Raw genomic sequence first — 26,741 nt, 5'->3', positions numbered from 1 at the left:
AGCCAGTAATATTTCGCCTATCACACCAAGGTTTTATTTACCCAAGTGATTTCTTGGAGTTACCCTACTCAAAAGATAAGCAAATTTTTTGTAACAAGCATGTGTGAAAAGCAGCAGTAACTTAACTGGACAGACTTCAAAAGAGTGTCCGAATTTCGGAGTGATATTTTACAGATAAACAACTACCAAATGGAGGAGGGTGTCATTGATCAGTTGCCTACAATCATCTTAAGTCCGCCAACCGATGGAGATGTAGCTAAGGTATATAGTAACTATCGCGATAAACTTTGGATAAATGATGATATTTCTTACGCGACATGGAAGCGCTGAATGTTGAGATTAACTCGTACTGTATACAATTATATCGCGATGGGCGATGCAAAACAATAGATTATTCACCAACATGTTGCTAATTCAACTTTACGTTGACATAGGCTACGTCAAACTTTTTAGGCTCACACTTTTTTTCAGGTCAACTATGAAAGACCTGGAGAACATCAACTATGCTTTATTTGCTGTAGCACCACTTCCGACGATGCAAAATGTAAAGTTGTGAATGAAACAATCTGGACTTCATGGAAAAAAATTGCAAGCATTCGATTACAATTATCATCCGATTGCTTTTCTGTCATCACATGTAAAAACATTCAGACAAGTTCCTCTGCGTTACCCATAGGTGCCTATCATCCGTCATGTCACGAAAAGTTTACAGCAGTTAAAAAAACATTTCAACCTAAGCTAGTTGCTTCATCTTCTGCTAAAGCCGCTAAAGTTGAAACAAGATGCAGAAGCTCGCTCCCTAAGTCGGACAAAATAGGTTTATTGTAGGGATATTAGTTAGTGTCTAGGTATCCCTGGTTTATTGAAAGGATCCTGTACATTTTGCGATCGTAAACGAAAGAAATACAAAAACAAAGAAGAAAATACCGGTGTGAATCGCGTCAAGAGCAATGTTTTCTAAAAAATAAAGTATTAAATCACTAATTTGTAGTGGTTTGGACTTAATTGCCAAAGAAGTAGAGTATCACATGTCTTGTCGGGTTCATTTTGATAGAGAGACTAAAACCAATCCCTAAACCACCACAAACTTGAATATTTCATCTCGCCAAACTCATAACCTTGCTTTCCTAACAATATGCGAATTTGTGGAGAAAGAGGTCATGCAAAAGCAAAGACCAATGCTATTTTCAACATTATTTGATCTTTATAAAAATGAGTAGGCTATTTGGCAAATGGAGGAAGTGATGATGAGCTATCGTCGTACACCACACAGAACGTTGGGAGGAAAATTTATTACAAGTTTGGTAAAGCACTAACAATAAGTATTCTTAATCATAGAAGAGGCAATTTTATTTACAGCTCACTTCTCTCCGATGAAGAAGCAAAAGATGCTCTGATAGGTGATTATAGGGCCAAGCAAGATTATCAGATTCGAGGAGTGGCACTTCTTTTACGAGGTGAAATATTGAAGCTACCCAAAAGCAAAACCCCAAATCCAACAAACATAGAGAGCTTGAAGGATATGGCTCCAAAAGTTCCTGAATCATTGCAACTCTTTTATATCACACTATTATGCGGGTTGAAATCCAAATTCAGTGATTTTCAGTTCTCACACAGACACAATGGGAGGAAAAGTAGAATCAATGTCGTCAGATGCTGTGCATAACGTCTGTCGAGGTCATGTGAAGCCATGGAAGCACACAATACTTGGTTTAGGTTAGGATCAATGACAGGTTCTAAGTTAACTTTGCAGATGCTTATTAACAGGGAAGGCCACACAATTAGCTGCAATGATGTGAAAAGTTTGGAGACGGAATTTGCATACTCCGCTTTATCACAGGAAGAAAGTACTCCCGACGGTATTATAAGGAGGAACAGAAGAAGCTACACTGAAACAGAAAGAGAAATTCCACCATTCCGGACCCCTCTCAGTAAGGCAAAGTCTCAAGTTTATCTTCACTCAGATGAGTCGTGTTTCGTAGGAGAAGCATCTGATCTTGTTCAGGAAATAATGGATAAAGAGTCCATCTTGCCATGCAAAATGAAGCCGCTAGATATGTATTGGTTCAGCAAAAGTAGAGATTTTGCAACTCCACTCTATGCTGGTTTCATGAGCAAATACAGAGTGGATCGTCTACCGCTACAGCGAATATGTTACATGGACCCAATAACAAGATCACTAACCAACAATGACGTTGTTAAAGAAACACTGATTAGAACGATGAAGGTTGCAACTGAAACTCATCAACAATATGCCGTGGTGACGTATGACTTGGCCAAACGCGAAACCACTCGGCCACTGAGCTAGTCATTATCCAGATGACAATCTAAGCAATGCAAGGCCTTCTTCAAATGATCAATGTTGGCTTTGGCTGTGATTCGTTGAAAGCCACTGGCGAACAGCGTTCTCGATTTCATTGCGGGCTTGTGTAAGTGCCGGAGGATCACGGTAAGAATCAAGGTACATGGTGGCGCAATGTGCTGTGTTTGCAACAAATTCGGTTGATATGTGTTCTGATTTTTGCATCTTGCTGAGAAGTGGACTTTTTTCATTTCTGCAAGAAATAATAATCGTTGCAATTAAAGCGGTGCCGTCTAAATAGCGGACTGGCTACTTAGGTTGTTTTATCTCAGCAGACAATACTCTTAAGTTTTTTATTTGATATTTAGCTTCAACGATTCACTTAGTAGGTCTAAGCTTAATCTGTTTTCTCGCTCGTCAAATAAACGTAAGCAATGATTTCTTTAAATCACTGCAGCGAAGACAACGTCATAGCGCCAGTGAAATGAACTCGCGTAGCCTACCCCATAAGTTTCTCTCGTGTACTCCTGGCCCTGGGTGTATGCGTGCCACAGTTTGAGAATTCCTTCACAAGCATGTGGGGAAACGACGCAATCTACAAGTGTAGCTTACCGCAAGAAAGCTATAATAGGCTAATAAAGAATAAAATATGTTTTTCAAAAAAGAAATATAGGAAAAATTTAAAACATAGCCTAACATATTTAATCATGTTTACATAGGCCTTAACCTACTTTATTCAATTCTAATCTTAATATGTCATCGTTTCTTTGCTTAAAGATTTTTTTTAATTAGATAGGTCATCTCATCAGCCTACAAAGGTAAAATTTTCGAGTTGACATTGACAGCTTTGCATTAGCCTGATGCCACTTAGGATCCCCTTGTATCTTTCCATGCCAAATAGTGCTTAAAATCTCCATGCTTAAAAGTTATACCTGACAACATAAGACACACTCGACCAAGGATCCACTCCGCCGTTGTATAGCGTCACCCTAGTGACAGAATTAGCCACTTGCAATCCACCATAGTGGTCGTTCATCTCTTGTACGCGCTGCTTTACTGTGTTTGCGTTAATACCAAATAGAGCTTCGCACTGGTCTAAAGTGTATTCAAGGGAAACTCCTTGAAAAGGTTGATCGGTTGAGTCGGTATTTTCAAAATAGCCCAATTCGTTACACGTTTGGTAGGTCCACATTCTGAACCAGCTTACTGTGCTCCAGTCAGATTTTCGCAGTTTTGCCAGCTGTCTGAAAAAGAAATGAACATTTCTTTTAAATAGCCTGCTTTAACCTGCAAACAAACTTCAGGTAATATACTGTATTAGCCTATTAGATTAAAACTGGGCATGTAGCTATAAAGATAGATTATCATTGTGAGTGGAATTAATTTGCTCGTGTTAGAGTAATTTTCTGAAATAGAATCATCAAAACGCATCAATAAAACTTTCCTTGTTTTGATGTTCGTGACTCGTGAGCAGTGCCGGTCTTTGGGGTATGCAAACCATGCGATCGCACAGCAGGGCCTGCAAATTAGGAGGCCCGCAATTTACTCAGAAAATGCAGTTAATTTTTGTTATTTCCAATGGAAAAATTCAGCAAAGGAATTTGCAACAAGAAAACATAGAGACTCAATGGGTGCAACCTATTTCGTCCCTGAACATTTCGTACCTCGATTTCGTACCCTGAAAAGATCGAGAAAAAAACAACAGAGCCGAAGTCGCTGATCGAGGTTGCCGCAAACATTTCAACATTTTTCTCGATCTTTTAGGTCGAAATTCGATTTTGTTGACAGCGGACAAACGTGTCCTTCATACCCAAATTTTTGTTGAGCATGCTTTCAGAATGTCTCAAATTCAAAGAAATTTTTTTAAATTTTCTGGGGGAAGCCCCCCAGACCCCCGTCGATGGGTATCGCCTTCGGCAAACACGCCGTGAGGCTTCGCACGCTGACCGTCAAAACACCCCCTACCGTTTCAAAATACCTAGCTATGCTACTGAATTGGATCATTATCATTGGGGCCCGCAAAGCATATTCCACAGGGCCCGAAATACCTTAAGACCGGCACTGCTCGTTAGGTTATAATAGTTTTACCAAATCAAAACTTACAGGCTTATAAAATATCAGAAATAAGTTTTTCTGTTCATTTTTCTAGTGCAAATAAAGATAAGTCAAGTCAATTTGTTTGTTTTAATAGCGCCTTATACTATAACAATCAAACAAGGTTAATAAAATTGTTAAAGCATTGTACAACTGTAGGCCTAGGTTAGATTATGGCGTAATCGTGATGGTAGCGATTAGCGAAAGACCATAAACGATCATTTAGTCCGGTGCTACTCAAACTGTGGTAGCCTACTGGTAGGCTACGCAAGCAGTTCTGTCGGTACACGATTAGCTTGAAAATAATTAATGAATTGGTTATTATTTCGTGTTTATCAGAATGTACTTCTTGTGTTCTAACTATTCTCAAGTTGTTTTTCTTTCTGTAGTCTGTGGAATACATCAGTAATTTTCAACAGGTGTTCCATAAAAGGTCGTAAATTGTTCCGCAAAAAGTTTATTAGTTTGATTGGTGTTCCATGGTAGCCTACTCCTAGGGCCGGATTAACCATTACGCTGATAAGGCTATAGCCTTAGGCCCTTGAAAAATTCGGCCGTTTTTTTCGCAATCGACCATTCCTCTACTCAGCGTTGTACGTTGACGCTGAGGCTAGCGCCGTCAGTTTATTTTTTAGTTGACGGAAGTGATAGCGCCGTCAACTATTTTGCCGATTTTAAGCATCACGCACTATGCGTCATTTTTTGCTTTTATGGATAATCTCGTTTAACAATGAATAGGCCTACAAGAGGAAGATGTTCGCCAAATGGTGATCATTCATATCGTGATCAGTATCGAGAACGAGGGATCAGAGGGAAAAAGCGAAAAATCAATGAATGTCATCGCGGAGGTTAAAGATACTTTATTTCAAGAGCTCTATGCCCCTGAAAAGAGCGATGTTGCTGCAGTGGACCTCGTTAGAAATTAAAGATGTATGCTAAATCATCACAGCACGCTTGGAACAGTGATACCTTTCCGAGTAAACGTTTTCAAGACATGTTTTTGAAATGCAACACACCAATACCATTCAGCGCTGCTGTGGAAGGCATGTTTTCCCTTGGAAAGGACATTACGCGCAAACGCCAGATTGTCAGACAAACGTTTTGAAATGCTTCTCCTTCTACAAGGAAATAACTAATAATTTAAAAGCAGCTAATTACAATACAGTCTCAAAACATAATACCTGCTTTTTATTTATAGCTATTGTTAGCCTAAACTTGGTTGAAATACTTCCGTTTTATGAGGCCCTGGCTAAAATAGTGCTAGAAATTAGCGCTGACGCTGTCAATTTCTTTAAAAGCTGACGCAGTACTTTCAAGCCGTAAAGTTTTTAGGCAATTCGAGCTGACGCTGTGAATTTATTTTATTGACGCGTACAACACTGCCTCTACTTGAGGTTATTATATTATTGTTTAAGATTTGAGACGTTGCAAGGCTTTAACTACAGGAAAGCATTCGATAATTTTCACCAAGTTCTTATGGGCTACATTCGTGGCCTACGGCTACATTGCTTTGTGCGGACTAAAGTTAACCAGTACCTAACCACGCTATGGAAAAAATGCAAAATTATGTAGAAATCAAAATATAGTTTTCTCAGTATCGTTTTCAATGGCATTGAAAAAAATTAGTGTCGGCTATTTTGTTTGAAAGATCTTTCAGCAACAGCAACAAAATATGCAGCACTATTAGCACTAACCATCTCACTGAAATTGATTTAAATAGATCCATAAAAGATTGCAATCAATTCAACCGGTAAAAATGCGAAAACGTAGATTACTCTCATTATTTTTTCTCCTATTTTCTGGCTACGGTAAGCTTGATAGACAATGGAAATAACAATCGGAAGAAATGTAATAAAAGCCGTAATAACATCGCAAAATAACGTTTTTCGTTTCGGAAGTTCACGTTGGAACAGCAAAACTAAACATAACTGGACGTCGGCATGAATCAAATTTGGTTAAATTTTGCATCAAATAACTTATGCATTTGTTGAATACTTTTATGCGGGGTCGCAAGAATACATTGATTGCTCTGAGGGGGTCGCGGTGGGAAAAAGGTTAAAAACCCCTGGTTTAGAGTGTCATTGGGTAGAGTATTACATTAGGTACGTAGGTACCTACTATCCATTTCTTTCTTTCCAAAATCTTTTCCATCCGCTTCAAATTTGACACTAAAAATTGCGTTAGTTTCCAAAACCAATTACGCGCCATCATTAGCCATTTTTCTGTTATGTTTATGTTATTTTGGAGTAAATAATTTCAATTTTTCATGTAGGCCTATGTATTCTTATTTCTTTTTGTAGCTTGGTCTGCAAAATTAGGCCCTTCTCTAGTCAACAGCCTTAGGCCTACAATGCCCTTAATCCGGCTCTGCCTACTCCGGTCGGCAATTAAAATCACAAGAGCTTGGCGTTTGTCTTTCTGCAATTCCTGACCGAATATCAACTTTGTGTTCATTCAAACAGGCTCAGATTTCACACTGAGAAAGACTGAAAGTGAATTAGCTATTGTTGTGTTGTTTATTTTATTGCGTCATTATATAATTCCGTTTGTTGTTCTGCAAGATTCTTTTAATGCATTAAGTGTTCCATGGCTCAAAAAAGTTGATAAACACTGGCCTACATAAATTAGAGATAATTACTTTCAAACGCAATTGATTCTGATTCCTACCAAAGTGATGCGGTATCGGCAGGGGCGCCGGAACAGTTTTTGACTGGGGGGGGGCAGGATTATGAAAAAAAGGGCACTTTTATTGCTGAAAGGCCAATTTTTTTTTGTTTAAGTTTTGAGATAAGATATAGCAATAATGCTAAATGCTCATCCATCAGCTCATCATCAAGTAATGATACAAGTGTCCGGTATACAAAGAACAATGGCACGGAAGAGCATCGTGCTATGTTATGATGATGTAGGCTAATTACCTATTGTGATACAGAATTTTGTTTCGTGAATATTATTTTGAGGCAGAAATGAAAGATTATAGCAGGCCTCGAAATTCACGGCGGACATGTCCGCCGTCACAGCATGTGATGTCTGCGGGAAGTATTATCTAGATCGGTCATAATTTTCCGCCGAGTAACACAGGAACTAGCGATACAAATCGTCATTGCATAGCACGAACAATTGTTGCGATAATATAATTTCCCGCGCATTCTAGCGCGCATCTAGAAAATGTGAATACTGTATCCCTTAGCTTCCATTCAAGAAGAAAAACTTTCGATTTTTACGTTGCTTCAACGATTGATGACATTGAATCAGCGTAACAAAGGTGAATCCTTAAAAGCATAATGAAACTTTGCACAGTAGAAAATAGTGGCGTTAGTGTAGAAGTTTTCCGACTCATGCCCAGAGCATAGTGACGTAAGAAGCCACACGACCTCGTTCGGTGAAGGTTAATCAGTTATGCGGCGGAAGCAGCTACACGGCGCTTTGACTCTTCAAGCGCACGTCGTTGGTCTAATGAAAGCCTTCAGAGTGACTTCGATGAAATTTTTAAAAAGCCTACTAAACCGTAGCTATAGTTCTCAAATGGCGAAGAATTATCAAGATAAAGTGACTAAGATGATGATCGACGCTAAAACTGGTGTGTCTGCCGTGAGACTTAATTTGTCCGCCGAGATAGCTTCTCAGACCGGACACGTTTGTCCGCCGTCAACAAAAACGTATATCGAGGCCTGTTATAGTTAAGCTAAAAGCTGAAATTGTTATATCGTATTGCAAAATGTGCAATAGCTTACATGACCTTAAAAGAGCACCATTGCCCCCACTGCCTCCCCATCCATAGAAAAATTGAGGGCAGAGGGAGCATCTGCCCCCCGCTTCCGGCGCTCCTGGGTATTGGAAGAATCAAAGAGCTGGAGTAAAAAATCGTTCATTTTTTACCATATGATACATCATGCTTAAAATCTGGCTTCACAGCAACAGATGATGTCAGTGTGTCAAAACCGCCATGTGTTTGTGGAGTTGTGCTCAGCAATGACTCAATGAAACCTTTAGATCAGTGGTTCCCAACCTGGGGGTAAATTACCCCCGGGGGGGTAATTTGTCTGTTTTTGCGGGTAACGAGACCCGATTTAGAAACAGTGAAGGTTGTGAAATTTATAAAGTGAAGGAATTGAACTGCCGTCTTTTCAAGGAACTGTGCAAGAAGATGGGAGAAATATACGAAGCATTACTGTACCACACAGAAGTACGATGGCTGTCTCGTGGCAAAGTGATAACCCGCATGGTCGAACTTCGTGAGGTTATCCATGTTTTTTTCTGATAGAAAAGAACTCCGGCTTGGCTGAATACTTCTCTAACCAACAGTGGAACCTAGCTGTGCTACCTGGCTGATTGGTAAATTGAACAAAGGCAACCTTTTAATTCAAGGCAAGAATGTAACTGCGATCGACACCAAAGTTAGCCGTAGCAGCATTTATCGCAAAGTTTAATTGAGGAACAAGTGAGTTGGAAGAGGCACAGTGGCGCAGTTTCAGACGCTTGACATGTATCTCGGAGGCAATGGACTTAATTTGACAGCGGCGTTGAAGGAGGACATACCTGACCACTTAGGCCAGCTAGCCAAAAAGATGGACAACTACTTTCTGAATTTGGACACGACTAGTCTCCAATGGTGCACTGAGCCCTTCACATGTGATGACAGCCAGGTGGATGGTGATGACTTTCCTGCCAAAGAAGAATTTATCACTCTCCGAATGAACGAAGCGTTGAAATTTGATTTCAAGGGGAAAGGCTTGGAACCCTTATGGTTTAGCAGACTTCAGGACGCACCAACATTAGCGACACGGGCATTAAATTTCCTGACACCTTTTTCAACAACGTATCGCTGTGAACAAGGATTTTCAACTATCTTGGGAATGAAGACAAAGAAGCGCAATCGCCAGGATGTCGAAAGCGACACATGAATCGCCATCAGTACCACAAAGCCCAGGATCACAAAGCTGGCGGTTGAAGTCCAGGCCCAACCTTCGCATTGAATGTTTACCATGCATTGTTATCTTGTATTCAGTATTGTATTGCATTTTGATAGTTATCCTTTAGCAATACATAGCACTAAACACCTTTGTTTTTGAAAATTTATCGTGGGGTAATTGGCTCACTTCAGGGTGGAGATTAGGGTAACAGCCAAAAAAAGGTTGGGAACCACTGCTTTAGATCTAAAGAAACAATTAGGCTATACTCAAACTCGGCCTAAACCAAACAAAGTTTTGAAAGGAACAAAGCGAATTAAAACCTGCGTAAAAATAGATCTAACATTGTACAGGCACTCTCATACAACTATGAAAGCTTTACGTGTATCATACAGCGCAAAGGATTGCAAAACCTCTAACCGTACACCGTTGACAATGCCAGTGAAAGATTGTTTGTGAATTTGCTCACTGTAGACTTGTAACATCAAAATTGGACTTGTTATTGTCATTTTTTTTCGTTTAAATTGTGTGACCGGTACGCCAAATGCCAATAAGACCTCTGCCTGTACGTGGTATTAAAAAGTTCAAGTAGCGCTGATACTAACTGATAGCACTGATATAGTCAGCCAGACAGCCACCACCCCAAAACATTAAATCTAACTACACATTCATACACACAATTGTAAAAAGGTGCTTCTGCGATTCAACAAAAGATGTAATCGGTTATCAGCCAAGAGTCTCAAAATGAGTTTACTTTACCAAATCATAAAATACTCCCAAAGGCTACTTACCTTTGATAGGTTGAATCAAGACACTTATAGTTCAGTGCAGTGAAGATATGATTGTGTAACGCGGCATATCTGTGCAAAGGGTTTCCTAGCTTGTCGTTGTCCATGTAGTTACAAATTGTTTTGAGGGTTATGCCGGTGTTAGAGCCTAGGTAGCCCCTGCAAAACAGTAAAAAATGCAAGATTAAAGATTTTTGATTTTTTTAATCAGATATTTTTTGTAACTGGTATAGCGCAGCAACGTTAAAAGTTGTAATATCTGGTCAGTTAATGCGCGACGCCGCAATCGCCGTAATCGACGGCACGCTCTTGAGCAGTGTTGAACCGACGCTCTATCGAACCCGAACCAGGGCTCACAGCAGCTCGGGTATGCATAATGCAACCGACGAGCGACAGTTTGGGAAATCCTGAGATATAGGCTACAGATTACTTACATATTGTTTTCATTGTATTGCATCAATAAAAAAATGTAGCTGACAACTGCATGTTGAAAGCTAGCACCGTCCCATCTACGAGTGCCAATCGGTTTGCAAGTTCTGAAGAGCATTTGGAGATATTCACGTCCTTCTTGCGATTTTAGGTTTTCAGTCACGTGTTTTGTTGCAGTAGCAATATTTTGTGAACACGTGCGGCTTCCGTAGTTATTAAAAGCTCTCCCAATAACTTCTACGTAACCTGCAACAGCATGGAATCATTATATTAACCAAGGCAATGTGATCAGTAGCGTTAAGGGGAGGTCCAGGGGATACTTTTTGACCTGGGCCTTGGATGATTTTGGGGGCCCGTATTCTTTGGATAGTGTTTTTTTTCTTAGACGTGTTTTGCTTTAGAGCCTGAGGAGTGAGGATGTCATTTTTGCCGTACCCACATTATCATCTTTACGTCCCTGAATGTGATCATTGAAATCACTCGTGGGGGAGTTCGCTTTGTCACAAACATGGCTACTTCAGGAATCATCAAATAAACCATCGACTGTTTGATGCAAATTTTAGCAACAATAGTTTGAATTTCAAATTGGAAATTTGTTTCTAGCAGCATCGCACCATAAAATACAGCTTCGAGATTTTTATCTCATTAAATCCTTTAACACTTTTGCGCATTTTTTAAACGAGATCTGTACAAACTAAAAAAATATATAATTTTGCGAAGAAAAAACATCACTGAGTATCAGTGTATTTCAGAAAAGATACAAATATAATCGCATGGATTATTTAATATCTCCATTGACTTGAATTGAACACAATAAATAACAAAGTCAGCGGTGGAATAGCAAAGTTGTGATGAAAATCGAAAGGTTGCTGGAAAAGTTATCCGCTGCTGTGATACACAACAGGGCATCGTGCTCTTGAAAAAACATTACATCTTCCAAATTTGGAAAGTAGGCTGTCCCCATTTGTGGTGGCCTAATGATAAAAACAGAACACCAACATGTAGGCTGCCTGGTGGAAAATGTACAAGTTCAACATACAACTTTAAATAAAATTTGATAATTTTTTTCCTTAACAGTTGTAGTGCAGCTGTTATTTCCGCAGCACGTGGCGGGCCGGATGAAATCAGTTCGCGGGCCGGCCCGAGGGCCGTAGTTTGGTGACCCCTGTAAATCTAATGTACGGTAACTAGACGTAAAAACGATAAACAACTTTTGCTTCTTGGTATCGTTGTCACAGTTTCATGCTATCATGCCAGTTTCGAAATGATGCTGTTTTTCCTGTTTTTCTTAAATTTTTTTGGGCGTGACGCATCAAAACGGTACACTACGTAATACTTGGAGGCTACACTCGCTTACTTGTAAAGTTAACTTTCAAGTGTAGAGGTGCGCTCGCAGATATTGCACCAAAGACTAAGTCGGGGTACTTCGACCTGGCCCATACCGCTAAAGATCCTGCAAAAGCAATAAGTAGGCCCATGTAAACAATAATGACTACCTTCTCAAGTTTGTGAAAATGATGTCATATGTTCGAAGATTTTCAAAAACAAAACTTGATGTCATATGTTCGAAGATTTTCAAAAACAAAACTTGATGTCATATGTTCGAAGATTTTCAAAAACAAAACTTGATGTCATAATGTTCGAAGATTTTCAAAAACAAAACTTGATGTCATATGTTCGAAGATTTTCAAAAACAAAACTTGATGTCATAATGTTCGAAGATTTTCAAAAACAAAACTTGATGTCATATGTTCGAAGATTTTCAAAAACAAAACTTGATGTCATATGTTCGAAGATTTTCAAAAACAAAACTTGATGTCATATGTTCGAAGATTTTCAAAAACAAAACTTGATGTCATAATGTTCGAAGATTTTCAAAAACAAAACTTGATGTCATATGTTCGAAGATTTTCAAAAACAAAACTTGATGTCATAATGTTCGAAGATTTTCAAAAACAAAACTTGATGTCATATGTTCGAAGATTTTCAAAAACAAAACTTGATGTCATATGTTCGAAGATTTTCAAAAACAAAACTTGATGTCATATGTTCGAAGATTTTCAAAAACAAAACTTGATGTCATATGTTCGAAGATTTTCAAAAACAAAACTTGATGTCATATGTTCGAAGATTTTCAAAAACAAAACTTGATGTCATATGTTCGAAGATTTTCAAAAACAAAACTAGTAGCGGGCTTATAAGTCTCATGTTTTATACAACAGTTTATGCAATCAGTTTTCTACTTCCTTTAAAAACAAAAGAAAGCTTATGTTGTTTTCATGTCTGGAATGCCGCAATCTTGCCTTGGGGCTCGTGCAACCACAGTCAGAAACATGACATCACATTTGTAAATTCAGAAAAATGGATAGTTTCGTGCTACATTCCTGAACAATTCAACCAATTGAATACTCTACAAGGCAATAAATTGAACACGATAAACGAAGTAGGATGTTGCCGTACTAATTCCCTAGCAAAAAGTGAGCACATTGCATCTTTTTATGGAGTTAGGTGTCATTTGTACCAATATTTGCGACTTACTTTTTAAGGTTTAAACTTAATTTCAAGGTTAAGATTATCCCATAACTTTGAAGAACGTGTTTTAGAATTTTCGTCGTGTGATGTTAACGAAAAATTAATATTTAACCTGTTTTCGCACAAGCTGGGAATAAAGCCAGAATACTAACCTGCTTTGTAGGTAAAAAAAATGCTTTTCAAAATAACTCTTTGTTAGGAAATCGTTTTTCTTACCAGGATATGATCCTCCGTAGACAATCCATTTTCTCCCTTTTAGTCCGTATAACGACGTCGCATACGTAATAAAATGTGCTAGATCTTCCAATGCCTGTTTGCTAGTCAAGTAGACCAAATTGTGTGAGCTTGCATCACTGAAATAATGATTTCAAATCATTATTGTTGTGTATGTGTTCACAGCGATGCTTCACAAAAATAGCAGCTACTTATCATAGCAAAATCTTTTGAAGAGCTCTATTGCTTTCGAAGGTTCGACAACAATGTAGGCTTAATTGTTTTAATTCCATTCTACTGTAGCCTAGCCTACTTGCAGTGTCCTGGCATTCACCATTTTATTGGCATGAAAAGTGGTTTATTTTTAATGTGTTTAATTTCTCTTTCCAGCATAGCCTACCACAACCACATCAGCTTAATGCCTCTTTACCTGTTTGCAAAAAGCTTGCTCGTGGGCAAAATTTGGCAGGAACTAAATATCAATTTGAAACAATACATTTTGGAAAAAAATACAAGCAAATATTTCCACAGAAAAAATCACTCGGAAAATATTTCCCATAAAAAAAATCAGTCTGATAAATATCGCCCTGGATAACATGCTTCTGGTAAATATTTCCCTTGGAAAAAATTAAGAAAGTTTAGTGGAGGTGATATTTTTCCGGTGGGATTTATACCGACTACGATTTAAAAGATAAAAAATAAAGTTCCATTGAACGATGGTTGTCTTTGGTTTGCTTGGGGGTGAGGCAAATTATAGGTTAATAGAAGGCATATAGGCAACCATTTCCTGCACATTATTTCCAGTTATGGCGGTACAAAGTAATGCAATTTTATTATTAAATAAAATGGAATAGTTTAAAAGAAATTAAAATAAAAGAGAACTAAACATTTTAATCCGATTTCAATATTTATTATAAGTTCAAATTATGGTCAAAATAATAATAATAATAATCGTGTTTTTATTTGCGCCCATTGCGATAACATACAGTACACTGCGATCACAGATGCGATACAACAGACGACAGGAAGCAGCGAAGTGACAGTCTTCGAGTCAACTGCTCCCCTTATTTTGGCTTGCCTTTAAGTGTCTTTGCCGAGACACAGCCGCGTGCTCTGGAGCGGTGTCGAACCAACGCCCTTTCGAACCAAAAACAAAATCTTTCCTTCCAATTGTAAAATTTGCGTTGTTGAAAATATAGAAGTCCGGTTAGGGCTTTTCAAAATATTCCATTTACTTATTTGTATGGTTATTTATTAGAATGACGTTAAGCAACGAGGTGTCACTTGGCTCGTGCTACAACAGCATAAACTTCTATAGAAGCTCTATAAATATTTTATATAATACAAATATTTACTATGTTGGGTGGCTTTTCCCATAGTATCGATGTTCAAGCATGAAACAGTAGGCTCCAAACTTTTTGGCCATGGATACAAAGTGACCTTTTTCCAACCAGATGTAGTTGATCTTACTTTCTCCTCCAATGTGCAGAAATACTGGTCCGTCAGGAGTAGAATACTCGCTTTTTTTGAAGTATCTCTGCATTATAAAAAGCACAAGTTATTGTAGCTAACTGTTGAAATGATGCACACGCCTACAATAATCCGACCTTGCAAATACACTGTGAACAAAGGTACTTTTCTGTATTTTAGAGGAGAGAGAGTTCTTCCTATAGGCTATGTATATACATAACTGCAGACAGGACGTCACTGTTTCGACTTTAAGGTCTCCTCAGTGCAGTGAATCGTACACTAGACAGGAACGCCTTATTAGACTACTATATAAGTAATAAAGCGTGGGATTTTTCCATTTATGGTACGCAAGGAACCACATTTGGATACTTTCACCCATCTTGCCAAAGTGCTCAAACTGCCGGAGCAGTGCAACCAACAACGCTATGCAACCAACGCTATGCAACCGCTATGCAACCAACAACAACCTCGCCCTCCTATACGATCCTAAGGGTGCAGCGAGCTTCCTCTCCGGTCGTTGGAACACTGGCACGAACCCAGACCTGGCTTTCGCAAGTGATGACCCCGATGATCGCCAGCCGGACAAACGTGTGCTAGAGAAGTTCCCAAGGTCTCAACATCGACCCTCGCTTATCATGACCCCCTTGCTCGCCACACCTGTTCCGAGCGGGCCTGTCGGGCGATGGAGCTTCGGAGGGGCCGATTGGGAATGCTGCAGCTTCCTCATGGGCGAGGCCGCGCGGTGCCTCCCATTCCCGCACACCATCAAAGTGGACGAAGCCTACCAGGACTTCTGTGATGCAATCATATCTGCGACAAAACAATCCATCCCGCGAGGTCGACGGAAAAACTATATACCTTGCTGGGATGTGGAGTGCGATAGGCTCTACCGTGGCTTCCTCCGTTCCCCCCAGGGCGCCGCCGCCTCCAACTCAGCGGCGGCCCTGCTGGCGGGATTGGATTCGGGGAGGGGGGGCGCTGGGCGGGGGCCATCGACTCAATCGACTTCACGCACTCCAGCCGCACAGCATGGAGTACACTCAACAACCTCACTGGCAGATCACGTGCCCCTCGTCACCAATGCCCTATTTCAGCAAATGCCATCGCCTCACAACTTGTGAAAAATGGAGTGCACAGAACGAGAGACCGTGAATCAGACAAGTTCGTCCTCAAGAAAATGACGTACCTCTGGAAAGTCCCAACATCTCTGGTGAGTTTACCCCAGAGGAATTTGCCTCCGCCCTCCAGCACCTAGGGCCAGGCAGATCCCGGGCCTTGACCACCTATGCCCGGAACTAATACTCCAAGCTGCCCCCACCATGAGGTCCTGATTAAAAGACTTCCTTTCCTGCTGCTTGCGTCACCTGCGCATCCCAAGAATCTGGAGAAGAGCCCTAGTGGTTGCAGTCCCAAAGCCGAAGAAGCCCTCGGGGGATCCGGGGAGCTGCCGTCCCATCTCTCTGCTCTGTGTCCCCTTCAAGATGCTCGAGGGACTTATCTACGCCCGTGTCGAGCCGATAATAGACCCTCAGCTCTCTCGGGAACAAGCCGGCATTCGCTACGGAAGATCAACCGTAGACCGGGTCGCTCTGATGACCCAAGACATCGAGGACAGCTTCTCGGCAAAAAAGAAGGCTGGCGCCGTGTTTGTCGATCTCACGGCTGCCTACGACACTGTATGGCACAGCGGCCTTACCTGCAAACTACTCCGTCTCCTTCCTGACAGGCACATGGTTCATATGATTATGGAACTTCTGCAAAACCGCAGCTTTACCCTTTCCACCGGTAGCGGCCGACGAAGTAGACTACGTCGACTCAGGAACAGCGTCCCACAGGGCTCTGTCCTGGCTCCCATCCTCTTTAACACTTACATCTATGACCTGCCTGACACCATCTCCAGGAAGTATGCTTACGCAGACGACCTGGCTCTCCTACATCCAGCCAGAGATTGGCAGTCAATGGTGAGGAACCTAAGCCAGGACATGTCAATTATATTAACATATCTCCAGAAATGGAAGCTACAGCTCAGCAAGGCAAAGACAATGTCGGCGGCCTTCCATCTAAACAACAAGGAAGCAAAACGTGAGATCAACATTACCACCGATGACGAATGCCTGCCCTACTGCGCCGAACCCACCTACCTCGGCGTAACCCTGGACAAGTCACTCACGTACCGACGACACCTGGAGTCACTGCGTAAAAAAATATCTGCGCGCGTTGCACTTTTGAGGCGGCTGGCGGGTTCCGGCTGGGGAGCTGACGCAAAAACCCTTCGCACAGCTACCTTGGCCCTCGTCCATTCTACCGCCGAGTACTGCGCACCAGTGTGGTGCCGCAGCTCTCACACCCGCCACATTGACACCGCTATTAATGACGCACTACGCACTGTGACTGGATGCCTGCGTCCCACTCCAACGGACTGCCTTCCCATCCTTGCAGGCATCCAACCTGCAGAGCTTCGCCGTAAAGGAGCCATGATTTCCCTTGCTTGTCGCGCACTGGACCCCGACCACCTCCTCCACAGTACATTCCAGCGCCTACCTGGAGAACAGCAGCGACTGAAATCAAGACGCCCATTTGTGCCCGCCGCACGACAGCTTCTGAACAACGTTGAAGATCTTGGAATAAGTGCGGCACACTGGACGAACTACACATGGAACACGGAGTGGCAAAACAACACCTCCCAACTCCGTGATTTCCTACCCGACGTCGATCCCCACCCTCCGGGAATGTTCCTCGCAAGACTTGCGTGGGTCCAGCTTAACCGCCTACGAACCGGCGTCGGTCGCTTTCGTTCAGACATGTGCAGATGGGGCCTGGCTCCTTCACCGGGATGCGAGTGTGGTGCCACAGACCAGACCGTAGACCATGTCGTCCATGACTGCCCAATTCATCAACCACCATCACATAGAACGCTTGGACTGAAGGCCCTGGATGACGAGACTGTCGAGTGGCTGATGACCTCATGCCCAAACATATAGTCCGGAAGAAAGCTCATACGACAAAGAAGAAGGCAGTAACAATAATACATCAAAAGTTGGCGAAACTACAAAGGCTCAGGATGAAAGCCAAAACGCAAATTTAGCACAGCCACCAACCCTAACAGTTAAAATTTTAGAGAATAGGGATAAATTTATTTCTTTTTGGTGTGTCACACGGCCATAGTCCAGAGTATCATTGAAGCTCTTGCTCTATGGTTGAACTCGGCCAAGTCTTGTGCAAAACATTGTGCTTTCAAACCAGGACATGTAAGCAAATGTTGCATCGTTTGCTCTTGTCCACATTTGCAAGGAATACCGTAACATGGGTGACTTTGAAATCTGGGGTGTCTTTAAAAGCTTTTATACCTTTAACTAACTATCTTGCACTTTTTTTCCTTTTTAAAATTTTTTAACTTTTGTTACTCGTGGGTATTAGTTAGGTTGTCTACTATCTTGAGAAAATGTAAAAGGTGTCCCACTTATTTCGGTTTTCACCAATTGATGTAAACGCAAAGACATCAATTGAGCTGTAATTTGTACATTCGAAAAATCTATATTTTTGTTGTGAATACGATTAAGGTACACCGTTTATATTAAAATCCTGCATCACGTTTTTGGTCACTATTATGAAGCCACAATTGAAACTTTTGTTGCAAGTCCCATTTTTGTATGGCAGCGAAAAAACTTTGATGGGGTGACTTTGAACATACCCTGGGGTGAGCTTGAACAGACACCTGGATTAATCCAAAGGCAAACTTTAGCGTTTTATTGCCTTGAGAGTGGCTCTGGTTCAAGAAGCAGAGTTGAGATTGCTGGTCCTAGTCGTGTGGAGCCGTCGCTACAAAACAGCGACGACTCTGAAAAGGGGTCTACATCTGCATTGATCACTACACCAACAGTGCCACAGGAAACTCCTAACTTTACTGGACTTTCCCGGTCAGTGAAGACAGCATAAGAGCAGGACATTGGTTATTGGTGAACTTTGCTCCTCGAACATTCAAGATGAAAGCCTATCTAGGACAAGTAGAATCCATCACTACAAAGAGCAGCAAAGAACATGAAGCCTCCTTTGTGCGAAGCAAGACTCAACGAGTATGTGACAGACCTCTTTGTGTTTCCGGATGAAAAGGAAATCTGTGCGTTTTCCTACAGCAAAGTGATTGGAAAAGTAGCTCCCGAAATTTTACGAAGAGGAGTTTTGAAGTTTGCTGTCGATTCACATGAATGGTAGACAAACAGTAAGCAAAGACTATAATTGCTATAATTGATGAACAACACTTTTTGTTGAACAATTTCTTTACAAATATTGTTGAACAATTTCTTTACAAATATCGATTACGATAGGTACTGCAAGATGCATCGTCTTCCTATTTTTTTTGTGTGTGGTCCTATTGCTTTCTCAGCATGCACGCACGACAAGGAATTATCGTTTAAAATCCATTAAAACGCATTGACCCTGACGTTGAAATTTTCTTAGCATACCGGTATATTTCAAAATTGAGAAAACTTTCTGCTTTGGTGACGTTGATTTAACATTGATATTAGGTTGTTATAGTCGCTATCGTTCTGTCAAGGCTGTACATTGCACAACGTCAGAAGTTAAATATTGAATCAAGGTTGATATATAGTTGCTCAATGTTTCTACCTTATTTCACTAAATATCAACGTTGTGTGCCTGATAGGTTTGTTCTTCGTTATTTTCGATACACCGTAACCTAATAGTAAAAATAAATAAAAGAATTGCATTCAAATAATGTACTTGAACAGAGCAATTGTTATTGGGGAATAACTTCACTGTATTCAGTACTTTAAAGCCACCCCTTGCCAGTTAAACTTTGAAATTCAGCCGTTTTCTAAGTTCGTTCAAAGACTCCCCATTGCCGGGTGACTTTGAACTGACCATTTAAATGAAAAAAACGTACTTTTCAATTTGTTTTGTTTTTTTCAAAGTAATCACATTTGTATTGGAAAGACCCATACTTGAGAGGTATTTTTAATGCTTTTACTCCCATCACTTAAGAATTTTTTAAGGTAAACAAAAATTCGCAAAAGTGTACCAAGTCACCCCATGTTACGGTACCCAAAGTGTGGCATTAGTGTTTTACATCCGCTGATGCCAGTTCATAAACGGTTGAGAAATTTAATGAAATAGGCCACCAAGTGAATGATATGGATACTCAGGTGCGTAGTCAGGAGGGTTAAGGAAACAATTGCCCCCCAGTATATTTTAAATAAAAATCTCACACTCTGTTACAGCATCATTTGACAAATTTTACTGTTGATTTAGGCTGAAAGTACTCTCAAAACGCGCAATTACAAGGTATCTTTTTCAAAACTATCTGGACGAGGGGCCCCCAGACCCCCAATATGGGTGCTCCGCTTTCGGTGACTCGTTGCCGGGCTCACTAACATGTGTAAAAATACTTATTTGCCCCCTCAAAATTTTGTGCTGGCAAGTGCGCCCCTGCAGATATTCCTGGTCATACCTTTAACTTCTTACGTCGTGTTACCCTACATAGGTTAACAACAAACGCAATTTTCAAATTACTGCATATGGGGAATAAGGGTGAAGGAGAGTAAGACAATAACGCCAAATGAAACTTGAACAGCCCCAAACTCACTTAACTGAAAGCGAAAAAAACCTCATCAGACTTTAGATACAACGAATGATTTGTTTGTTTTTAACTTGGTCACACAAAACAGAAAGTGTAGTTTGTTTTTAACTTGGTCACACAAAACAGAAAGTGTAGGCGATTTCAGTAAGCATAACCTGCACGGGATGGATAGGCATCAACAGTCATAATTGTAAAAGGAACATTACCTGACGCCACGTGTATTTATTGGAGGAGTCAAAATGATCTCGCTTTTGATCTAGCCAATGATCGGTGTCGTAGTCATTAAGGCCGTTATAGTCTGGTGTTTCAGTGTGCATTAACTTGAAGTGGTTAATGGCGTTCCCGGAAATAATCAAGCAACACAACGTAGCAAGAATTAGCATTTTCGTATTGCTGCTTAGGTCTTGCACTATGCAAGAATTAAATCGTAATTTAGTTCACGTTGTCTAGATACTGAAAGAAAAATGAAGCTAGTAAACAATTATTTATTGCAAACTTTCAAACTCTGTTATTCATCTAAAAAAAAACATTGCAGCCTGAATGTGTAGATGTATTCAATTTAATAAGAAGATTCTCGGTCTAATTCTCAGTGGCACATTCAAACTTCGTTTAGTGAGCCTACAACAGCGCGGCAGTCCCACTGTCGACAAGTACCGTCATCCCACCATCTTACTGCTGAACGCTGAGGGTATCACATCCAGCAAGATTGATATGATCGAGCATCTCGATCATAAGAACCGAGCTCTTGTCATCCTCCTCCAGGAGACCCACTGCACTTTTGCAGACAAGCTAGTAATTCCACACTATACTCACTAGCTGGGTCTACCCAAAGCAGGAAACATGGCCTCGCAACGTTCGTCCATGAGAGCTTGAACTGGACGCTTGCAAACTCCTCTGTCAATGAGGAAATAGAATGGGTTTGTGTGAGCATTGAAAATTACAACATCATCAATGTATACAAGCCGCCATCCTCACTCCAGAACCCATCATCTATACCCGCATTCCCCTCATTCAGTATCTATGCAGGTGATTTTAACTGCCAGCACACCGACTGGGGTTACAAGTACATCAACAGCGACGGAGAATGCCTGGTTACTTGGGCTGCGAACAACAACCTCGCCCTCCTTTACAATCCAAAAGATCCAGCCAGCTTCTGGTCCGGACGCTGGGGAACGGGCACAAACCCTGACCTGGCCTTTGCAAGCATAGATACAGACAGCTCTCTTCCTGACAGACGTGTGCTAGAGAAGTTCCCACGTTTCCAACACCGACCTTCGCTTAACACTGCCCCTAAGCTTGTCTCTCCCATCCCAAGTGCCCCAGTGAAGCGATGGAACTTTAGAAAAGTCAATTGGAATTGCTACAGCCTCATAACCAATCAAAACGCGGCAGAACTACCATAAACTTCTACCGCCAACGTGGATGAGGCTTACCAAGACTTTTGCCGTGCTATGGAATCCGCAGCTAAAGAAGCTATCCCTCGCGGCAGTCGAAAGAGCTACACGCCGTGCTGGGATTCTGAGTGCGAAGCTTTATATCGCTCTTATGTTCGTGCCTCACCAGGTGCTGCCTCTATCTCAGCCGCAACAAGACTGCTCGATCGTCTTGACTCACGGAGGATAGAGCGATGGAAAAACACCGTTAACACTATCGACTTTACACACTCTATCCGGATAGCATGGAGTACTGTCAACAACCTTACGAGCCGTTCAGCACGCCCTTCCCGCCAATGCTCCGTTACTGCCAAAAAGATCGCATCAGAACTAGTGAAGAACGAGACCTACAAAATAGGCGACCGTAAGTTCTCCAAACTTGTAAAGAGGGAAACGTCTGATCTCTGGAAAATCCCAACACCAGACAAGGAAAGCATTTCTGGTGAATTTACATCAGATGAGTTCTCCGTTGCCCTACAATCAACTAAGACCCGTAAGGCTCCTGGTCCCGATAACATCTGCCCCGAAATTGTACTCCATGCTTGCACCGCCATGAAGTCTTGGCTGGGCACATTTCTGTTTTCCTGCTTAGGCCAACTCAAGATCTCCAAAATTTAGAGATGAGCCAAAGTAGTCGCAATCCCTAAGCCTCATAAGCCACAAGAGGATCCGAAAAGCTATCCTATATCTCTTCTCTGCATCCCTTTTAAAATCTTCGAACGTCTAATCTACACTCGAGTCGAACCAATTATAGTCCCACTCTTACCCCGTCAGCAAGCTGGTTTTCGACATGGAAGATCTACTGTAGACCAAATCACTCTCATGACTCAAGACATCGAAGACTGCTTTGAGGCAAAGAAGAAGGCTGGTGCTGTGTTTCTTGATCTCACAGCCGTATACCCCAGTCAGCAAAGGTTCGTGGGGCCCACTTGGGCTGCATATGGGTTACTCACATTGTATTGCGTGGGCCCCAGTACCTATGTGTTCACGGTTTGCAGAAATGTCCCAAATGGGCAGCCCACCTACGTCTAATGGGTGGGCAGCCTACCATGAAACCATTATTAAAATGTAAACCGCCGTCGCATTGTATCGTTGTATATATTCAATTTTTATGATTATTGCACTTTAATATAGCATAATGGACCGGTGCGAACGTATATTTTATAATTTTTCATCATGGTGGGTAGCCCACTTCATGCCCACAGAAAGCCCAGAAAGTTTATTTCAAGAAATGAAAATAAATTCCCAGACACATTTTCATGATATGATAACATTATTAAGATAAATTCAATAAAAGATGTCGGGAATCGGTTGTAAAGAAAAAAATATGAAGTAGGCCGCGCACTTGGGGCCTAATCGGAAACATTAGATAAACTCACCTTAAGCCCACAAGCCCACGAATGCCCATGGAAATCCCACGTGGGCCCCACGAACCCTTGCTGACTGGGACGACACCGTATGGCATCAAGGCCTCACCTGCAAACTCCTTCGCCTGATCCCGGACAGGCACATGGTCCGCATGATCATGGAGCTCGTTTACAACAGAAGCTTTACTCTCACCACCGGAAATGGTAAACCAAGCAGGTTACGACGCCTTAAGAATGGCGTCCCTCAGGCTCTGTCCTGGCCCCCCTTCTATTTAACATCTACACTCACGACTTACCAAACACGGTATCCGCAAAGTACGTCTATGCCGATCATTTGGCCATTATGCACCTGTCGAATCAATGGGAAGCATTAGAAGGAACTCTAAACCAGGACATGTCGACACTTTCGGCATACTTCCAGAGATGGAGACTGAAGCTCAGCGAAACCAAAACAGTGACGACAGCCTTCCATTTAAACAACCGGGAAGCGAAGCGTGAGCTCAAGATCAACGCTAATGGAAAAACCCTGCCCTTCTTTCCAAACTCTAAATATCTAGGGGTAGTCCTGGACAGGTCGCTCACTTACCGTCAACACTTGGAGTCACTACGCAAAAAGATCTCAACACGCACAGCTTTGCTAAGGCGTCTGGCCGGCTTAGGCTGGGGAGCCGGAGTTGACACCCTGCGCATTGTCACCATTGCGTTAGTTCATGCTCCAACAGAATACTGTGCACCTGTCTCGAGCCGCAGTGCCCACTGCCATCAAATCGACACTGCCATAAACGACTCCTTGTGTATCGTGACAGGATGCCTGCGACCTACACCATCGGACAATTTCCCTGTCCTTGCAGGCATCCAAACAGCTAAGCTTCGTCGCGAAGAAGCCATCCTGTCTCTTTCTCGCCGCGCTACCAAGCCCAACCACTTGCTCCACTCAAGTCTCTACGAGTCTGTGAGCGTGCAACCTCGGCGACTGAAATCGAGACACCCATTTGTAGGCTACGAGCCGCACAACTCCTGATGAAAACCGCTGAAGACCAATCCATCAGTGCGGCTACCTGGGCGGACCACCAATGGAGCGCGGAGTGGAAGAACAACTCCTTAAGACTTCAAAGCTTCATTTCCAACACCAGCCCCCACCCAAACGGAAAGCATTTGCCAACGAAGGCCTGGGTGCGGCTCAACCGCCTGCGTACTGGCGTTGGACTATTCCGCTACAGCATGCACAAATGGGGGATGGCTCCATCCGCGATCTGTGAGTGTGACAAGGAGGAACAAACCGAAGACCACACCATCTGTAACTGCACCATCTACCATGCGCCAAATGGTGTGCGTGGTCTGCGTGAACTGGATGACGAATCAATTAAATGGCTGCTCGACACCTGCCTAAACATCTAGATCGCGTCGCCGCCACTGCCCAAGGGTGGTAGCCTAAAAGGCAGAGCCCCTCGACCCCTGGAGTGGCGAAAAAAGTTCAAACGAAGAAGAAGAATTGAATTTTACAATTTTACAGTGAATTTTAGACATATTTTGTGCGACATAGGCTTGAATTTTACAATTTTACAGTGAATTTTACACATATTTTGTGCGACATAGGCTACTCTGCAAAAATGTTAAGAGTCCAATATTTTATGTCTACGAAGGTTATGTCTACGAAAGATTTTGCTACACCCTCACAAACTTTGAACAGAGCACCACAGCTTTGAAAATCACTTCATCACGATGGACTTGAAATTTTATGAAAAGCGTCAGCTCTATCTTTATCTTTGTGATTATTTACAAAATTTTTTTAAGTCTTTGGTAAGGTCTACCCGTCTATCGTATCTAGCTTGTTCTGTGATTTCACCCAGTAATCTGATATAATGCAGTACATTAATCCGATATAAACCAAGTATGTTTGAAAACAGCAAAAATTATCCATAAGGTTCAGAAGCTTCAACCAAACGAAAAACTTAAAATTGATAACTCGGCTGCGTTTTGTTCACCCTTAGTTTTTATAGGCCTGTCCTGTGGCCTGTTGGAGTGAGCCTATACAATACTGTATACATATAGGCCTACGACGAAATACAAAATATAATTTAAATCTATTGGTCTACTCCAAATGCTTGGAGTCAGCTGGAACTAATCATTTATAATCAAATTTCTTGCAAACACTAATCTCTTGAAATCGTGATCCATACACCCTCCTTGAGATGCTTCCTATATTTATTCTTACTATCATCTGCTTATCGAATAAAGTCTTGGAATCGTGCAAAACTAATTTATATTTATATCTTGGTTTCGGTTTGAGGCAAAAGAGTCAAGCGCAAGCTTCGGTGACGAATGTGAGGAACCGAAACCTACGTCATATGACTTGGAAAGAATACAACCGAGTTTGTTTGAAGTAAAAAAGGAACGGATAAGGTTCTTTCTTATCTCGTTTCAGGGCTATGGTTTGTTTGAGATAGTTCAATTTGCCAATTTTTAAGCATTGTCAAAGAACATTAAGTAAAGGCACAAACTTATGCTGTTAGAGTAATTTCGAAATTTTCAAGTCGTTTTTCCTTGTATTAACATTTCAGTAGCCTAATTCACATTTTGAGATTGATAAACCTCTTCTAACGGGTAATTTTTACTTGTTACAAAAGCGCATTTCAAATTTTGTGGAGGACATTTTTCAATATTTTACTAAACTAAGCCTGGTTTTTGTTAACCTTGACAGAAATGATCCGTACAAGAAGCTGCTGTCAACTTATAATATCACGAAACACCGTCCGATTTTTTCAAAAATTGCCTATCGTTTTTAAATTCATAGTAAAGACGAAGAGCTGATAAGTTCTCTGCATGTGATCTAATTCTATTCCATAAGATTCATTCTTGTGTTCAAACCAAGAAGAAAACAATTCTTTAAACTTCAATGGTCACGCGCTAGCACCAACCTAAACTAAAATGTAGCCTACTGAATTAACTTGCACAAGACCGGAAGAAGGGAAAAAATAGTGGCATAATATGTAAATTGTCTCAAATAACTTTGACTATTTCCTACGTTGCATTTTGTCATGAACCATTAGCCTAGTGTTATTAATTGGCACGTTAGACGCTACCAACCTAAAAATGTGAACACTCGACGTCAGAGGCTCAAACAAAGTGAAGTTAAGGAAGTAAGAGAAGTAATTTGAAACATTTTTAAGTTACCATTTTTACATCGCTTCAACATCGGATGGCTTTGATAGGCTCTAAAAATTGTAATTTTTGCTGGCTGGAAAAAGCTCTTGCGTGGAGTGATATTATATTTTTTTCAACCAGCAAACTTGGTTTTCATTGCATTGATGCTAGGTTGCATCTGTAGATGTTGAATCAATGCAATAAGAATCGATTTTGGCAGCTGGGATGCCTTAGTATCCAACAAGTTGGCTACATTTTTTCAATTGTTAACTTTTCCAACTATGCTCACTTTTAGAAATTTCCCTTGTGTTACAGTCTGCTTTATAGATGTAAGAAGACGTGTGTAGTGTGTACGCTTGCAGTTGTTTCAGTGCAATTTCTTATCTTCAGTCATCCATCATTATATTTAGAGCGCTGAGTGACAATTGAAAGATACAGTAACTTCCTTTCCGAAACGTTTCCA

At 41.3% G+C, this 26,741-nt stretch overlaps 1 protein-coding gene across 1 annotated transcript; it reads right to left on the bottom strand.

Annotated features, from left to right (window-relative positions):
• Positions 1-1,277: 1,277 nt before the first annotated feature.
• Positions 1,278-20,780, bottom strand: LOC145771304 (putative serine protease K12H4.7). The gene is made up of 8 exons (XM_082583046.1): positions 20,541-20,780; positions 14,624-14,805; positions 13,272-13,408; positions 11,881-11,976; positions 10,529-10,769; positions 10,098-10,253; positions 3,235-3,546; positions 1,278-2,555 (listed from the first exon to the last, which is right to left on the bottom strand). The coding sequence occupies exons 1-8, from the start codon at positions 20,715-20,717 to the stop codon at positions 2,357-2,359; spliced, it is 1,500 nt and encodes a 499-aa protein (XP_082439172.1). The 5' UTR covers positions 20,718-20,780; the 3' UTR covers positions 1,278-2,356.
• Positions 20,781-26,741: the final 5,961 nt, after the last annotated feature.

Source organism: Aplidium turbinatum, chromosome 5, assembly GCF_918807975.1.
Source record: "Aplidium turbinatum chromosome 5, kaAplTurb1.1, whole genome shotgun sequence".
NCBI classification, from domain to species: domain Eukaryota; kingdom Metazoa; phylum Chordata; class Ascidiacea; order Aplousobranchia; family Polyclinidae; genus Aplidium; species Aplidium turbinatum.
Note: the sequence above shows the minus strand (reverse complement) of the source record. Positions and strands in the feature narration are given on the sequence as shown.

What these genes read in the sequence shown, in the direction of transcription:
- LOC145771304 (XM_082583046.1), bottom strand. Translation starts at nt 20,717, where the DNA reads ATGCTAATTCTTGCTACGTTGTGTTGCTTGATTATTTCCGGGAACGCC. An exon ending in ATAAATACACGTGGCGTCAG is followed by an intron (nt 14,806 to 20,540) that starts GTAATGTTCCTT and finishes TTTATAATGCAG; the next exon opens with AGATACTTCAAAAAAAGCGA. An exon ending in CTTGAAAGTTAACTTTACAA is followed by an intron (nt 10,770 to 11,880) that starts GTAAGCGAGTGT and finishes ATGCTGTTGCAG; the next exon opens with GTTACGTAGAAGTTATTGGG.